Source organism: Neoarius graeffei, chromosome 4, assembly GCF_027579695.1.
Source record: "Neoarius graeffei isolate fNeoGra1 chromosome 4, fNeoGra1.pri, whole genome shotgun sequence".
Lineage (NCBI taxonomy): Eukaryota > Metazoa > Chordata > Actinopteri > Siluriformes > Ariidae > Neoarius > Neoarius graeffei.
In genome coordinates this window covers 71,779,854-71,795,670 of record NC_083572.1, presented here as the reverse complement: position 1 = coordinate 71,795,670, position 15,817 = coordinate 71,779,854, and the positions used below count along the sequence as shown (strand labels likewise).

At 39.7% G+C, this 15,817-nt stretch overlaps 1 protein-coding gene across 7 annotated transcripts in view; it reads right to left on the bottom strand.

Moving 5' to 3' along the window:
* Window positions 1-15,817, bottom strand: part of sfi1 (SFI1 centrin binding protein) — a 46,966-nt gene extending 31,149 nt beyond the window's left edge. For 6 of the 7 annotated variants that reach the window (XR_009654567.1, XM_060919613.1, XM_060919616.1 and 3 more), the window contains exons 1-15: window positions 15,595-15,817; window positions 10,380-10,528; window positions 9,973-10,044; window positions 9,704-9,814; window positions 9,324-9,418; window positions 9,100-9,217; window positions 8,914-9,016; window positions 6,042-6,198; window positions 4,790-4,951; window positions 3,987-4,057; window positions 3,779-3,871; window positions 3,480-3,577; window positions 2,801-2,867; window positions 2,472-2,602; window positions 781-862 (exon numbers count right to left, since the gene is read on the bottom strand). Coding sequence is in view for 6 of the 7 variants with exons in the window: in XM_060919613.1 (XP_060775596.1) it covers window positions 781-862; window positions 2,472-2,602; window positions 2,801-2,867; window positions 3,480-3,577; window positions 3,779-3,871; window positions 3,987-4,057; window positions 4,790-4,951; window positions 6,042-6,198; window positions 8,914-9,016; window positions 9,100-9,217; window positions 9,324-9,418; window positions 9,704-9,814; window positions 9,973-10,044; window positions 10,380-10,519 (1,500 nt within the window). In the remaining variant the exon portion in view is untranslated. Of the gene's footprint in view, window positions 1-780; window positions 863-2,471; window positions 2,603-2,800; window positions 2,868-3,479; window positions 3,578-3,778; window positions 3,872-3,986; window positions 4,058-4,789; window positions 4,952-6,041; window positions 6,199-8,913; window positions 9,017-9,099; window positions 9,246-9,323; window positions 9,419-9,703; window positions 9,815-9,972; window positions 10,045-10,379; window positions 10,529-15,594 lie in introns of those variants that run through there. The other variant, XM_060919619.1, reaches the window with a different exon arrangement.

Genomic DNA, 15,817 nt, shown 5'->3' with positions numbered 1-15,817 from the left:
CCCGGGTCTGTCAGTCATGGTTAAAAATAGGGACATTTCCGGGGACAGTCCCTGTTTTTGGTGGCCTGTCCCCAGAAAATGGGGATGTCTGGTCACCCTACTTTTGGTTCAGAAATTAGTGTCCAGGTTACACGTGTGATGCCAGATTTTCACGGTTTTCAATGTGGTCTCCTGCACAACACAATGGGAGAGTTCTCTCCCCCTTATGATGTATACACCAGGGTACTATAACTGTTAACTATAACCCATATTTAAAGCTCTCCTTGCAGTTTTAAATTTTGAGTGACATGTCACAAAGTAGTAACCCCTTATCATAGAAAGAGCTATAAACAATAATATTAATAGGGGTATTTTCCACTGCAAGGTGAAAAACAAGATCTGATTTATACATGACCAATACAAACCTTAAAGAAATTGTAAGTAAATTGATGCCAATCTTCTGTGGGTAGCAAAAAACAATCCCCTGGAATTGATGTTGTTTTACACAAAGCCAAAGGAAAAAGCACGGTTCCAGCCGTCTGCTACCAGAAGTACTGTACCACTGTTTTGGACAGTTTTAATCTTACTTTCTAAAAGGTCTTAAGGTTACTTACTTAGTATTTATATTTGCCTCAAATTACATATTCAAAATATTATATCTGTATTCCAGTACAAAAAGAAACTTCTAACAGGAAGGTTACATAAAAAAAATCTCCAGTCTTTTAACCCTTTTCAAGATAATTTTGTATGTCCATTTATACAGTTAATGATGCATGTGTGTCTGTTTCCCTGATTGTTTACCATTCTCTCCGCCAGTCTCTGGTCTCTCTGATGAACACAACGTTCCCACCAGGTATAAAAAGCCCAGCTGTACATCTGCTGTCTATACAATCAACAACAACACCACACACACACACCTCAGTAAGTTCTAATATGCACAGTCACGCAGTTCACTTTCAGCAAAAAAGTCGTGTTCAAGAACAATAGCTCATTTATGTAACAAAAAGCTGATTTAGGTCATTCCTTGCCAATTCACGCAAAATTCATAACTTTTCCCAGTTAATGTCATGGATTTTCTTGAAAAAGATTAATGTAAAAACTTCTCTTAAATTCGTTGAACTTTGCAAAATCCTATAGCTCTACTCCAAATACTTTTCAGGTATGATTTTTTTGAGATTGTTTGTATGCGTATTCTAAGAGAGTCACCAACCGCTTATTTTTCACTGGATTAGGTTGAAATTTGTGCTGAAAATCCAAGACACCCTCAAGACAATGTACATGCATTCATGTACACAGTTTTTGCTGCATGTTTACTGTAAACAAATGAATGAAAGAAAAAGGTTTTACTTGAATTAGTTTTTTTTTTTTTTAAATGTATACACTTTTTAGCCATGAACATTAGCACTTTCCCATAAAAAGTTTCAACAAATTAAAATAATCCTTCTTGGGAAGCTAGATTTGACAAGATCTGTGGGACTCGATTTTTTTTAATGCAGGACCAAATAACTTCTAGATGTGATAGAATTATAGCAATACAATACACAGAATTAAATTTTGGTTGCAAGAAAATGAAAACTAATGGGGACATTAATTTTTGAAAATTAAAGCATCTTCATTCAGGTAAAAAAAAATTCTTTCATTCATTTGATTACTGTAAATATTCACCAAAAACTATGCACATGAATACATGTACATTATCCTTAGGGTGTCTTGGATTTTCAACCCAATCCAGTAAAAAATAAGCTATTGGTGATGCTTAGAATACACAGACAAAGAATCTCAAAAATGATGAAAAGGGCCAAACTTTAAAAAAAAAAAAAAAAATCATAACTATACCTGCTTTTTGGTAAACTTTGTTAATCACTTTCCTTTCACTGAACTAGTAAATACATAGTAAAGTCAAATGTCTGATAGTTTTTCTTCAAAAGTCTTCTTCGTGTTTGAAGTATATTTTAAGGATATTTCAAGTATACAGGGCTTGATATTAACTTTTTAATTTACTTATCCGGTCGGGCAAGCAGCAAGATTTTCACTCGTCCTGACCACAACCTTTTTATTACTGTTTGGAACCGTTTGGCTCAATTCCAACATCTAATCAGTTCATCTGCCAATGAAAATTGGCAAAAATTACAATGATAATGCCATATAAATTTTACAAACATTCAACCACTCCTTGAGATATCACTGCAAGAAGAATCTCAGACAGAAGACCTGAACGAACAACCTGGTAGCAGAGGAATTATATTTTTTGACTTTTTGGCTGGTCTGAGTTCAGTGGGATCATGTTGGGATTAAGTGACATCAGGTATTCATGTACAAATCTATCAACTGAGAAGTCTCCCATTGTTGAGACAGTCACTATCATCTACAGTATAGTCAAAGCTGCAGCCAAAGATGCGTATAAAACAAATATCATAAATATATGTACATTGGCAGGGGCTTTAAATCACAATGCATTTAACACACACACACACACAGGTCCAAATACTCACTGATGACACTGTTCGGCTATTTCTTTCCTCTCTCTGTGCTCTATTCTTTGTCTCGTAAACTCTGTCCAGGATTTCATATATTTTGGAAGGATCCGGCTTTCAAACCAAGAGTCAGCTCGCAACTCTAAATCCTACACATACACACAAACACGCATACAAACAAAATACAATTCATACAGTGTGACAAATGAGTCTTTCATTATGCTGATGATAACTGCAGTACTGAATGCACACAGTGGTTTATGATAGGGCAGGTGAACAGAGGATCAGCTGATCTAACTGTGGAGGAAAGGTATGTGATAAAACATGATTCAGATTCAGGTTGGTACCTGCATGTGTCTGTGCTCTTTGCATTGCTCCCTCCATCTGTGAAGATAAACTCTCAGCACTGCCATTCTAAAGATAAATACAAAGTTTTTAATGCTTCCATAAGTCTGTTTCAAATGTAGTAACTCCAGCACTGGTAGACCAGATGGAGTTCCCTGCTCTAGCACACCTACTAAACCTTGGTATTAACTTTTCATTTAAATAAGCTGTCCTTGAACAGGAAAATGCCAGTGGAAAAAAAAACAAAACAACCCTGCTGGAATCCCGATATCTTTGGCATCCCTTCTATGCTAAAACATGTGACTTTATGCTTTTCATCCACTATATTTTGATAAAATGCTGCATAAAGCCATTTACAAACCATTTTGTTCATTTAATTTAAAAACACTAACATTATCTAATAGCCCCATTGAAAAACATCAGCTGCTTACCAATGGATTTGCCGTAAATCAGTGTTTATTAAACTGCTTGTTGGAGCCCTATAGATGTCAATACTTTTTCCCTTTCTCAAATCTTAGATATTCAGTGTTACCGATTTCTTGGTTAAAGTGTTTTGGATGCTGGGAGAAGCCAAAAAGCATATAGAGATCCCTGAGAACTCGTTTAAGAAGAAGTGCCTTAAACTAAGTCCAAGGTGTTTAAAATAGTAGATTTTTACACTTGTGATAATCGATTATGAACCTGTGATAGTTCACTGCGACAGTGATTTGGGGCTGAACACGCCTTTCCTCGATCTGCTCCAAGCGCAACTGCCAACGCTTCCAATATTTCACCATCATCTGCAAACAACCAACAAGTTATCTAAGGAATAGAACATAAAAGCTAACATATTGAATAAACTTTAATAAATGCAATACTAAATGTACAATTATATTAAATCAATTGTTTCAAGTAATACTTTTTGCAAGGTACTAGAGATACTACATACTAAAGATGCTACTGCATAAATCTCATACACAGTAACAATTAGTTTCTCTTACTGTGTGCCGAAGATGCTTTGCACTAATGTTCTTGTTCAACTGATGAGTTTTACAGCGAGTGGCATTTAGGGTCAAGCCTTTAAACCCTACACGCTGAAAAAGAAGAGAGAGTGAAGTGAGAAATAGAGAATGTTTCCCTAGAGTAGAAAATGTGTAAGAGCTTCCTGTATTAGAATTTCCAAGAGTGCACAGCTCATATGTTTCTGACCAGCAGGTGAAGGTGTCGATGCTGAATGGCAGTCTGTTCTTTCTTGGCCTTTACAGAGCACATGTGCACATCTACAAAGCAGATCAGGAAAGTGTGGTTTACAAGAAAAAGTTTGAAATGAAACAATTGCATCTTTATTGGTTTCCTCATAAGAGGCAGAAATTTATTGGAGTCATCACTTATTTTGAGGATTTCCCCCTGACTTTCTCCCTAATTTAGTTATAGCCAATTCCCACCCATCAGGCAGCTCTATAACCCCATTACATAACAGCTACTGTACCAACCAAGGAGGGCAAAGACTGTCACGACTGGCTAGTCTCGCTGTGATTGACAGGGAAGCACGGACAATTTTGGCTCCTGGCTACAGATGCTTGTGGGAACACTGGGATTCGAACTTACTATCTTTGGATGATTGGGCGAATGCTTTCCTGTTACATCACTTGGGAGCCCATCATCACTAATTTTAAGATTAAAAAAGTGTATCCGAGCTCTAGAGTGGTAGAACTGTCACCCTATCCTAAGAATCCTAAGAAAAATACAAACTTGAATCCTGATGATGCCACAGCGGCACATAAGCAGCGCTCTCCTGAAAGAGAATTCAGCTTTCCTAAATATTATGTCAGCAGTATTTCAAGAGGCAGCGTCTGGCTACGTGGCTCAACAGAAGAACATTAACCCAGTACCATGCTTTCAGTGAAAAATAGCTGGTGGAAACTGACTAGGATCAAATTTGGAGAAAACGAGGAGATAAATTTATTAGAAAATCACTTTTAAAAGTAATGACTGAATGCATATAAGGATACAATCTCTCCAATGTGAAAATGCCCGGCGTTGAGTGGCCTGCAGTGCTAGATTCTCTGCAATCTGTCCTTTAACTCTGTCAGTCTCTCTGTTTTGCAAAGCTCTGTGCCACGCACACCAGTATCTCCTCAACACAGAGCAGCGCCATACACTGCTAGCCACAGCTGCAACACATGAGCAATTTAGGGCTTTATACAAGATGAATTTCCTGACAACTTTATCATTTATATCAAGAAACACAAAACATGGGATGTGGGCTATCCAATGAGCTTAAAATGAGATATTCTAGGGTGTTTTCACACCTGGTCCCCTTTAAAGGAACCAGACTCAGTCCTCTTTAAGGGTGTTTTCACACCTGGTCCCCTTTAAAGGAACCAGACTCAGTCCTCTTTAAGTGGACCAAAAAGTGGACCAACAGAAAAAGAACTCAGTTCTTTTTGTGTTCACACTGTGAATTTATTACAAAGAGGACTGGGTTCTCTTTCTGGTCCAGTTAAGCTTTGATGGGGCCTCAGTCCTCTTTCTGTTCACACCAGGTCCTCTAGAGCCCTCAGACCCCCAGTGCACGGAATTCTGGGTAATTTTCTCTTGAATCAAAATGTCTGCTGCCATGCTTGCCCTGCTGTATTCTTTGATCAAAATAGTGAGGATTAAGGAAAAATAAATGTATTTATATATATATATTATATATATATATATATATATATATATATATATATATATATATATATATATATATAATATTATATATTTATAATATAGTTATATTATTGTGGCCGACTCATCAGTCAGTAAGTTCAGAGAACTGTAAAGCGGCTGTGGTAAGTTCCAAAAGGAAGTTGACTTTCCATGCTACAGTCACGTTACCAACTACGGCAAACGAAGGTTAAACTACAGTGAAAAAGGCGAAGTGAACCCAGTGCGCTGTTTGTTCACAATGCGCAGATTAGGCGAACCGTACCGTTGATTTTTAGCAAACCGTACTGAGACCACCTCTTGAGGTGGTCTCAGTTCGGTTCGCTTTAAAGGGGTCTGGGTACGGTTGGAGTGTTCACATATGCGCAAAAAATGCTGAGTCATCGATCTGAGTTCGGTTAGATGGCTGAAAGGGACCAAGTGTGAAAACGCCCCTACTGTAATTACAGATAGACTCCCTGTGAAGGAAAGACTGCACGTTGAATTAATTTTTCAGATCTTATGAATAAGCACAACATGTTTCTGGGTAGCTGAACACAGGTAGGGTAGGTCTGGTACCTTTTGCCTCATTTTTAACCTTTTTGTGTTGAGTGTGTGTAATCCAGCATTGTAGTACACGTTTTTGGATTTGCTGGCAGTACTGAAGATGTGCTGTGGCTTCCTTCTCTCTCAAGATGCATGCCTGTGCATATTTCTTTTTCCATTGCAGCCATGCCTGCAATCAACACGCACAATTCAGTCAAATATGAAATACGCATTTTATATTACATATTGCAAATTCAGAAAAAGAGAAAGGTCAGCATCAGAAATTAGACTTCCTCTCATGCATATAGCAGAGATTTTGAAGACCTCTCAATGATAAAGAACTCCATCAGAAGCAAAGATCATCATCAGCCCCAGAAAGAAAAAAAGACAGATGCTGACTCACCCACAGCACCAGCAAGTGATGCATATCTAACTAATCTGATAAATTAGTGTGAATAAAAAATAAAATTAAACTGGAATCTGTTTAACGTAAGATGTGTCGGTGGTTTATGATTAATTCAATTCTGAGCATCCAATATTTATTTACTCCTCAACGATCCACTTGCCTTTCACTCCACCTCTGTTCTTCATCTACACGCTTAAAACATTTTGGCTTTTACCTTTATTCTGAAAAAGACAATATTCCTACTAAGCTGTCTAAGTGTTCCCAAAATATCGTCGGACACCGGTCATGACAGACGAAAAATTCAGTTGTCCTACGTAATTAACATAAACGTCAGTCAACCTTGGGGGCGTCGTGGCTCAGGTGGATGGGGCGTCATACCGTGGATCCGGGGACCCGGCTCTGGCCCGGGGTCATTTCCCGATCCCTCCCCGTCTCTCTCTCCCGCTCATTTCCTGTCTCTACACTGTCCTATCCAATAATAAAGGTGAAAAAAGCCCCCCCCCAAAAAAAAAACGTCAGTCAACCTGACCGATAGCTATTGTAATTACTAATATAAACATCCAAATCTAAAACATGCCTGAATTTAACGTGAGAAAAAAAAAACACTCACAAATATCGTATTTATCGCAACTTAATAAACAAAGTTCTAATACTCCATGCATTGATGTCTCTATGCGGTTTCGCATACCTTAAATACACGTTAATGGTGCACAGAGTTTTCTTGCAGCAACCTACTTAGTTCATTGAGAAGATACGTTATCGATCGATATGCTGTCCGAATGCATTCGCACCATATTTGTTTACCTTGGATGAGTGTTATGAGCAGGATTCTGATTCTGATCTTGATGCAGGCTATGAGAGCTTTGATGAGCAGGATGAGGAAACTAACAACCGTCTGCTTGAGAAATTCAGAAATGAGCTTTGATGCGTTCAATGATAAACTGATACAAAAAATATCATCAGTAACTGACCGTTTCAATGTGCTGGAAAGGACATTGTCGAACAGGACATTGTGGAATAAATAATAGTCCTTGATTTTCTTGCTTGTTTTCATTCATTTTACACAAAGCTAAAATTGTCTGACAAGGTCTGAAAATGTCTGACATAGATCTGCCCAACGTCAGACAATATGACTGATGTTAAGGAATGTTTTTCGGGAACACCAAGTCATGGCTAATGAAATTGAATATTCCAATAATATTCGCGCTTACATGTAACAGTACAACACACAGATTTGACCGTAAATAGGCAAGAGGCCGTGTGTTACAAACTGCCATTAAAACCCAAATTGAGATGCGTATTCCAAATGCACTGTATACACATCCAAAGAATGCTCCCAAAACCTGAATAATCTCGGCATATCCCTTATGTCTTAATCAGAAAATACTAAATTCGGAATAAGGCCAAATTCGGAATATCCGAACAGAATATGCCGTTTACTTGACCCGTATCAAATTCAAAATACTGTCATATCCTGAATAATCGTGGAATATTATTGTGCATGTAATTGTACTGATTGTCATACAATGGGCATTACTTTGTTTAAGGGAACAGGACAAGAAACAGGTTCACAATGACAACTCCATTGTAAATGGAGAACACCACAAACACTTTCTAAACACAGAGACGCCCTAACACACATCCAAGAGATTATACAATAGTCTTTAGTCCATGAATGTGGAAAACTACAACCGGATAGTCCACACTGAAAAAAGGCAAACAGTGCACTGCTCTTCATAGGTTCTACAAAGACACCATGTTATACGATGAACAAGAAACCACTTTGGATTCTTCTCAACTGTGTGAAAAGGCTGCCCAAGAAACGTAAAACTCTAGTGAAAGATAATTGACAAGAAAACACAACGCATGGGTCTATAAAAACAGATTTGAAACAATTACGTTTACAAATATTGTGACATTGCCATGTAGTGACAATTGTGTCTCAGAAACAACACAAATTTTACCTTTTGTGGTTTTTACCAGATCAACGCATGTTCACTCTGGGGCACTGTACAGTTATCAAATGTTTTTAATTAAAATCAAAATGCACTGGGGGTTCCCAAGTGGTCCAATGCAGGACTGTGACTTCAAATCCTGATGATGCCACAGCCAAAAGCTGCTGGAAGTACAAAGAGCAAAACTGGCTGTGTTTTCTGGGTGTGATGCATTACTTTCTTGCCTGTCAATCAGAGTGAGGCAAAATCAATTGTAGGCAGTTGTGAGTTAATGTATGCAGAAGAGGGCAGTTTCCTCCAAGTGTGCTCATCTGCGCTGTAACGTAGCATGAGCAGCAGTGTGAAAAGACGCAGTGACTGGCTTTGCATATCTTGAAGGAAATATCCTTGGTTTTTAACTGTTGTTTGATAGGACAGAGCTAGCCAGTGGATAGGAATTGGCAGATGAACAAACTGAGAGAAAATGGGGGTAAAACTCCCAAATAACATCCAAATTCAAGCTTTCAAGGAAATTTAACACTCCTCATTCTAGACACACACTTACTTTGCTCTGTACAGACATAGTCCATTGCTGTAAAGCGAAGTCTTCACGAACATGCTCTGTTCTGCGTTGCTGTAGTGCAGTTTGCCATGCAGTCCACACCCACCTAACACAAAACACACAAATAAAGGTCTATACGGTTTCCTCACACTAACCTGTGTCTGACTAAGAGCAGACATAAACGCTCACCCAGTAGCAGTGCGTCTGTAGTGTTTTAGGGCTGTGTCATACATCCTGTGCTTTAAGCGCCTCATTTCCACATACAGCTCCCAGCCATCCCACACGACACGCATCCGATGCCGCTTCGCTGCAACGCAGCACACAATGACACACATCTATGCAAAGAGCTGATTATTGCACTATGGTTGCAAGTTTATCAGAAACATGTACTGAAATGTGCATATGTCCCGTACCAAAGATGAGTGCGATCTGCAGCTTTTTGTTCTCTTCTTTCTGAATAGACAAATATTCACACCAGGCTTGGTACAATTTACTGTACAGGACATACCTGCAGTAAGAGGACAAAAGACATGAGAAACCGTTGCCTTAGTATTTTAAGATTTGATGTGGCTCTCTATCTTTTGGGTAGCAACTTGTAATACTAAAGTCAGAAATGCATTTTAAAACATTTGGCTCACCAGTATGTTTTAACATTGTCAGTCAAGACAGAAATGTGGATAAGACATTACATTAAATAAAACTAATAGGAAACAGTGAGCATGGTTTCACCTGTACAGTGATAACCTAGTTTTTATTTATTTAGTCACAAATTCCTTCTCTATTAAATACTCACTTATAGTGACAATCTGCTCTAATAGTCAGTGTCCACTCTCTTCTGGCATGCCACCACTCATCTTTCCAGGCCCTCAGAACCTTCCTCAGGACCACCTTATTGTGGTGAGACCTGGGAAACAAAAGTCACTTTAAACCCATTCACACAACTACCTATTGGAGTTACTGATTTTTATTAGTAGTACTAGGAGTTGCTGTTGTCATTATTATTAATTTTTTTAAATATAGTTCCAAATAGTACAACAAAGGCAGTATGGCCAAGAACTGAACCTGGCCCGTGATGGAGTGATTCTTCCAAAAGTCTTCTGAATCCAGAGGTGAAGGAACTTCCGTGCAAGATGCCTACACAGATAACCCGAAGCAGCATTGGTTTTGGCACAATCATTAAAAAAAAAAAAAAAAAAGTCACTTTCTTAACCCTTGTATGGTGTTCAGGTCTGTGGGACCCATTTTCTTTTTTTTTTTAACCATATACTGTATGCTGCTCATATATTGCTTGTAATCGGGGTGAAGTAAACGTCTGTTAAGTATTTAATGTAAAATTGTTTGATTATGTTGAATTTAAAACACCAAAATGCAGCAGGTCCACCAGACCCACGAGCACTGGCTGAGTAACAAAAATATGAACTCCACACACAAGGGTTAAAGAACATCCCGCTGCATTATTTATTACTAACCGTATCCTGATCTCTTTGAGTCGTCCACCTCTGTTCCATGTGTATCCCACTCTGTAGCTGACCCTATGGACTGGTGTCTTCCTCATCAAGCCCTTTGCAGACACACCCTGCTTTCCACACTGGGTTTTTGCTTTGTGCATAGTCTTTGACTGAAATAAACAAAATGTATATAATGGTGAATGTTAGCATCGGTCCATCCATTATCTGTAGCTGCTTATCCTGTTCTACAGGGTCGCAGGTAAGTTGGAACCTATCCCAGCTGACTATGCGCAAGAGGACAAATCGCCAGGTTATCGCAGGGCTGACACACAGAGACAAAAAACATTCACACTCACTTTAGAGCCACCGATTAGCCTAACTCGCATGTCTTTGGACTGTGGGGGAAACCGGAGCACCCGGAGGAAACCCATGCAGACATGGGGAGAACATGCAAACTCCGCACAGAAAGGCCCTCGCCAGCCACTGGGTTCAAACCCGGGACCTTCTTGCTGTGAGGCTACAGTGCTAACCACTACACCACCGTGCTGCCCTTTAGCATTGGTCCATTATTGAGAAAATACTTCATGAAGCTAAATTACTTTGTGATTGCTGTTCAGCTTTAGCACTGGTTAAAACTAAAGCAGAGATTTTGAATGTTTTGCTTCACATTTGTGTTCCAGGAAACACCTTATACTGCTACAATATGGAGTTAATTCCCTGACAAAAATATTATATAAAACCAATGAGTTTTTAAGAAGTACAAAATCCATAATCAGACCTGTGAGTATGACTGTAATGACAGGTTTTATGAGTACAAACCTCACATTACAGCTATGAATTATTATTATTAACGCTCCTGTAGAGGACGGCCCCATGTGGACAGTTGAAAGTCACACTTGGAAGACGCGCTGGACTCTTACACTAATGCTTTTATGGCTGAGGACTACAGTTGACTTGCTAACTTTAGGACTGCAGTTGTCATGAACAGTTTTGCACTCAAGTTTCCATCAACTGAAGAGTTATAACATCAACGAAACTGACTTCATGTTAAAACTGTTATAGTCATGCTGTTGGTTGTTGCCCAAATGAGGATGGGTTCCCTTTTGAGTCTGGTTCCTCTCGAGGTTTCTTCCTCATGTCGTCTGAGGGAGTTTTTCCTTGCCACCATCGCCACAGGCTTGCTCATTGGGGATAGATTAGGGATAAAATTAGCTCATGTTTTAAGTCGTTCAAATTCTGTAAAGCTGCTTTGGGATAATGTCTATTGTTAAAAGCGCTATACAAACAAACAGACTTGACTTATTTGTCTTTGTTTCATTATACATGTACAAAAAACTGATTACTGACAGAAACTTCTCACTGCAGCGAGCAGCTACAGTGGCATGCAAAAGTTTGGGCACCCTTACTGAAAATGTCTGTTACTGTGAATAGTTAAGTGAGCAGAAGATGAACTGATCACCAAAAGGCATAAAGGTAAAGACGACACATTTCTTTTCAGCATTTTCTGCAAGATTTGTGTATTATTTTTGTTTTGTACAATTGGAGAGTGAAAAAAGAAAATGAACACCATGCGAAAGTTTGGGCACCCCAATACATTTGAGTTCTCAGGTAACTTTTACCAAGGTTCCAGACCTTAATTAGCTTATTGAGCTGTGGCTTGTTTAAATTCTTCGTTAGGAAAGGTCAGATGATGCAGATTTCAAAGCTGTATAAATTCTCTGGCTCCTCAAACTTGTCCCTAAAATCAACAGCCATGGGCTCCTCTAAGCAACTCCCTCGCATTCTGAATAATAAAATAACTGATGCTTACAAAGCAGGAGAAGGCTACAAGAACGTAGCAAAGTGTTTTCAGGTCGCTGTTTCCTCAGATTGTAATGTTATTAAGAAATGGCAGTGAACAGAAACAGTGGAGATCAAGGTGAGGTCTGGAAGATGAAGAAAACTTTCTGAAAGAACTGCTCGTTGGATTGCTAGAAAGGCAAATAAAAACCCCTGTTTGACTGCAAAAGACCTTCAGAAAGATTTAGCAGACCCTGGAGTGGTGGTGCACTGTTCTACTATGCAGCGGCACCTGAACAAATATGACCTTCATGGGAGAGTCTCATCTCATCTCATTATCTGTAGCTGCTTTATCCTGTTCTACAGGGTCTCAAGCAAGCTGGAGCCTATCCCAGCTGACTATGGGTGAAAGGCGGGGTACACCCTGGACAAGTCACCAGGTCATCACAGGGCTGACACATAGACACAGACAACCATTCACACTCACATTCACACCTACGGTCAATTTAGAGTCACCAGTTAACCTAACCTGCATGTCTTTGGACTGTGGGGGAAACCGGAGCACCCGGAGGAAACCCACGCGGACATGGGGAGAACATGCAAACTCCGCACAGAAAGGCCCTCGCCGGCCACGGGGCTCGAACCCAGACCTTCTTGCTGTGAGGCGACAGCGCTAACCACTACACCACCGTGCCGCCCATGGGAGAGTCATCAGAAGAAAACCTTTCCTGCGTCCGAGCCACAAAATTCAGCGTCTGAAGTTTGCAAATGAACATCTAAATAAGACTGATGCATTTTGGAAACAAGTCCTGTGGACTGATGATATCAAAATAGAACTTTTTGGCCGCAATGTCCAAAGGTATGTTTGGAGAAAAAAGGGTGCCAAATTCCAGGAAAAGAAACCTCTCCAACTCTGAAGCATGGGTGTGGATCGATCATGCTTTGGGGTTGTGTTGCGGCCAGTGGCACAGGGCACATTTCATTGGTCGAGGGAAGCATGGATTCGAATAAATACCAGCAAATTCTGGAAGCAAACATCGCACCATCTGTGAAAAAGTTTAAGTTAAAAAGAGGATGGGTCCTACAATAAGACGACGATCCAAAACACACCTCAAAATCTACAATGGAATACCTCAAGAGGCACAAGCTGAAGGTTTTGCCCTGGCCCTCACAGTCCCCTGACCTAAACATCATTGAAAATCTGTGGCTAGATCTCAAAAGAGCAGTGCATGCAAGACAGCCCAAGAAACTTGTAGAACTGGAAGCCTTTTGCAAGGACGAATGTGTGAAAATCCCTCAGGTAAGAATTGAAAGATTATTAGCTGGCTACAAAAAGTGTTTACAAGCTGTGATACTTGCCAAAGGGGGTGTTAGTAGGTACTAACCATGCAGGGTGCCCAAACTTTTGCTTCGGGCCCTTTTCCTTTTTTGTCATTTTGAAAATGTAGAAGATGAAAAATAAAAAAATGTTTTTGCTTAAAATATAAAGAGAATGAGTGAGTCATCTTTAACTTTATGCCTTTTGGAGATCATTTAATCTTCAACTTGCTTAACTGTTCACAGTAACAGCAATTTTGACCAGGGGTGCCCAAACTTTTGCATACCACTGTACAAACTATCAAAACCTTTTCTTGTAAAATCTGCAAACCTATTAAATCATTATTTGCTCTGACTGCATTAGAAGCACATACATAATGTTGTACATCATGCAAAATTACAAGTTGCATGTTTATGAAAAAAAATCTACATGATTTCCATGTTGCTTTCATCTCCAGTTACTCACTGAGGGGCAACAAATCAATCTGAGAAGAAAATCTCTAGTTTTAGATAACTTCAGCTTTATTTTATTCCCCTAACTGTCTCCTTGGATTATAATGAGGTGTCAAAACCTTCAAAGTGTGCCTACCCGTGTGCTGCGGCAGAGAAACCAGCCATTTGTGAATGTAGTGTGGACTTTTAAGCATGCAAATAATGATTTACAATTATTTTTGTTTTTTAAGTATTAAAGACGGAAACTACGGTTCAGTGCTGTAATGTGAGGCTTGTGCTCACAAACCTAAGGCCAAGTTTACATTAGACCGTATCTGTCTCGTTTTCTTCGCAGATGCACTGTCCGTTTACATTGAAACGCCGGGAAACGGGAATCCGTCAGGGTCCACGTATTCAATCCAGATCGTGTCAGCTCCGGTGCTGTGTAAACATTGAGATACACGGATACACTGTGCTGAGCTCTAGCTGGCATCGTCATTGGACAACGTCACTGTGACATCCACCTTCCTGATTCGCTGGCGTTGGTCATGTGACGCGACTGCTGAAAAACGGCGCGGACTTCCGCCTTGTATCACCTTTCATTAAAGAGTATAAAAGTATGAAAATACTGCAAATACTGCCCATTGTGTAGTTATGGTTGTCTTTAGGCTTGCCATCCTATCACTTGCAAGTGGTAAGTGCCCGACATGCACTGAAATCACACACACAGCGGCTCAGTCCCAAATCACTGCTCGTGCACTCCACTCGCGTGCTCTGTGAGCTGCGCAGGGCCGGAGTGCGCACCCTCCAGAGGGCACTCGCTGTTCAGGGCGGAGTGATTTGGAGCGCAGGATGCCTGCGGAGCCGAGCGTATCCGTGTATTGGCGTTGCTGTGTGCACGCAAATCGTGTATTGGCGTTGCTGTGTGCACACTAATCGTTTTAAAAACGTTAATCTGATGATCCGCTGATACGGTCTAATGTAAACACCACCTAAGATGATGACAGCTGTGTGATCTACATTACCGTTCAAAAGTTTGGGGTCACCCAGACAATTTTGTGTTTTCCATGAAAAGTCACACTTTTATTTACCGCCATAAGTTGTAAAATGAATAGAAAATATAGTCAAGACATTTTTCTGGCCATTTTGAGCATTTAATCGACCCCACAAATGTGATGCTCCAGAAACTCAATCTGCTCAAAGGAAGGTCAGTTTTATAGCTTCTCTAAAGAGCTCAACTGTTTTCAGCTGTGCTAACATGATTGTACAAGGGTTTTCTAATCATCCATTAGCCTTCTGAGGCAATGAGCAAACACACTGTACCATTAGAACACTGGAGTGAGAGTTGCTGGAAATGGGCCTCTATACACCTATGGAGATATTGCACCAAAAACCAGACATTTGCAGCTAGAAGAGTCATTTACCACATTAGCAATGTATAGAGTGGATTTCTGATTAGTTTAAAGTGATCTTCATTGAAAAGAACAGTGCTTTTCTTTCAAAAACAAGGACATTTCAAAGTGACCCCAAACTTTTGACCGGTAGTGTACATTACAAGATTGACGGTGTTTGACAGAAAATAACCCCATATTTCCATAGAAGTCAAGTTTTGGGTTCATTGTATAAAACAAACCAACCGGACAGATTTAGACATTTTATATAAATGTTTGATCACTCCTAGAGAGATGATGAAGAAACAGTCCCCTACCTCGAACCCTCTCTTCAGCGTTCCATTACCACTCTGTTCCTGTTAGTCAAATCCCTACCTACACAACTTCTTCAGACAAAAGTCTCGTCTTTACTTCTTTTTCTTTTTTTAAATCAGGTAGTAAACCACACATATGGTGTTAGACATAATTTAATGGCATTTGAGTGAAATTTTCTTGATAGCCTTCACACAAATCCATTTCTACAGGTACAACAAACCGTAA